This window comes from Anneissia japonica, unplaced genomic scaffold (genome assembly GCF_011630105.1).
Source record: "Anneissia japonica isolate Jap-2015-1 unplaced genomic scaffold, ASM1163010v1 scaffold1698_len283567_cov170, whole genome shotgun sequence".
Lineage (NCBI taxonomy): Eukaryota > Metazoa > Echinodermata > Crinoidea > Comatulida > Comatulidae > Anneissia > Anneissia japonica.
In genome coordinates, this window is record NW_022747456.1 from 269379 (window position 1) to 271472 (window position 2094).

At 40.4% G+C, this 2094-nt stretch overlaps 1 protein-coding gene across 1 annotated transcript in view; it reads left to right on the forward strand.

Annotated features, from left to right (window-relative positions):
- The window catches only part of LOC117120493, an 11029-nt gene extending 9295 nt beyond the window's left edge, over window positions 1–1734 (forward strand). Inside the window, exon 3 of the mRNA XM_033265508.1 lies at window positions 357–1734. Coding sequence (XP_033121399.1) covers window positions 357–1285 — 929 coding nt within the window. The 3' untranslated portion in view covers window positions 1286–1734. The remainder of the gene's footprint in view (window positions 1–356) is intronic.
- Window positions 1735–2094: the final 360 nt, after the last annotated feature.

The window sequence follows — 2094 nt, forward strand, 5'->3', positions numbered from 1 at the left end:
GTCTGGGGGAAAATGTCCGTGGGGCAACCAGTCTGCTCCCTAACTAGATATCTATTTTTGCCGAAAATTAATGGGTGGAACATTATGAGAAATGTGTTGACGCTTCATTTTGATTATATAATAGTGATATGATGACTATATAAAAACTGGAGCTAATATTTTAAAAAAAAATTCGCATCTCAGGACTAACCATGGTGGGCCTGAGTGGGTTTGGGCTCACAAAATGCCACATCACCTTTCCAAACACATCTGCGCCCTTGTCAAATATCCCCTCCCGGCATGGGTCTTCGCAAATCGCATTATCCACCCCATTGCTAAATGCTAATAATTATTTATTTGGAATATTTGTATTTCAGATGGCGTATGTTTCATATCTGTTAAAAATGATTATGAAGCTGCAGTCGAAATATGCAGTTATAATTTAGGCTCCATTGCTTCTTACGAGCAGCTATACAACGCATTTCAACCAACTCTGAACAACTGTGAAGAGGGCTGGCTTATCAGTAGAGAGATTGCATTCACAGGACTAACAAACCTCTGCACATTAAAACCACCAGACCAACGTAGCAATGTGTTCCCTTGTAAGAGATATGAAAGTGGGGTTTATTGTCACTGTGAATATAATCCTTCGATGGATACATTCGACTATTTGCCAAAAACCCAACGGATCATTCGACTGACAGATAGTAACTCTAAGATGTTGAATGCATACGATGCTAAGTTCTGTTGCGGCTCTAGATTCAGTGGTCATCTTGCGACACCTCTTGACGTTTATAATAACTCATTGTCAATAGGCGTTAATCTTTGCGAAACAGGATGGCTTTTAGGTTCCTTGGTAGGTAATCCATGTATGGGACATACACCACCTGACTTCTGGCTTTATCCGGCAGGAAATGAAATTAACTTCAAGAAAGCAAAGAACGAATATTCTGCATTTTGCTTCGTTCCTATTGCAAACCAAACCTTAAGTAACCCTGACCCATTCCCCTCCCATCGTGTCATGAATGGACAAGGAGAAATTCGTTACTCTTTAAATTATTACGATGCTGAAGATTTTTGCGCTAATCGCAGTGGTAGAATGGCAACGAGGGAAGAAGTGGTGCACGCCTGGGAGTCAGGATATGACTGTTGTCAGGCAGGCTGGGTCACAAGTGGGGAAATCATTTTTCCTATAGGAGAAGCCAGACCACAAACGTCATGTGGCGGTGTAACTCCAGGTATCAAAAGCTGGGGTTACCAAAATAAGAATACTGCATTTGCATCCGTCTTTTGTTACATGTTGTAAAACACTAAACTCATTTTTGTATACATTATTTGGATAATATATTTGCTTGCAGCTGATTTTCAGCTACCATCTAAAAAGTCTAGGTTCTAGCCTGTTATAAACCAGAGAGCCGAAACAACGCTATAAACGGGAGAAGTAAACCTGATTTCTTTTTAAAGTATGCCTCGTAGTTTTTATTATTATCGATATTTGGTCTAGCAAAACTAGGCGGTACAGACCTCAAATTTGAGGTGTCATTGCAGGACTATTATTTACTTGCATATTACTAAACATGCTTGATGATAATGATCTTTATTCAAAATATTACATCCTAGGTGATTCTGTCCTAGAGAGCGGTCGTAGCCTCTTATTCGACATTTACTCTTACTCTTAGGTGCCTTTTGATTAGTTGTTCGACGAACCGCCTCTTTAGCCAAATATGGCATCTCGCATTATTGTTGTTTGCATGGGCGTCGATCCGCTGTGACAAGTGGGGTGGGGGGACGAATTGCAAAATAAGTAAGTCTTGGTTCGTATAGGCCCAAGGCAATTACATTTTATTTCCACACTACATTTTCAAAAATGCAGTGTCAGATCCAGTAATTCGAAATAGTGGGGGCCCAGGGAGGAACATATGGAGTGTAGACCACCTCAGTCCCACCATGGTTGGGGCTGAGGTAAGAAAATGTATAATTATGGCAACTCTAGTTGGCTTGAAGTGGCACTCTCAGACTTAAATTTGAATATAATTTTCTTTTTTCTCTACTTTTAAATTTTGAACAAATTAGGGAGGGTGGGCCGGCCTGCTAGGTCCAATTAAATCTGCCACT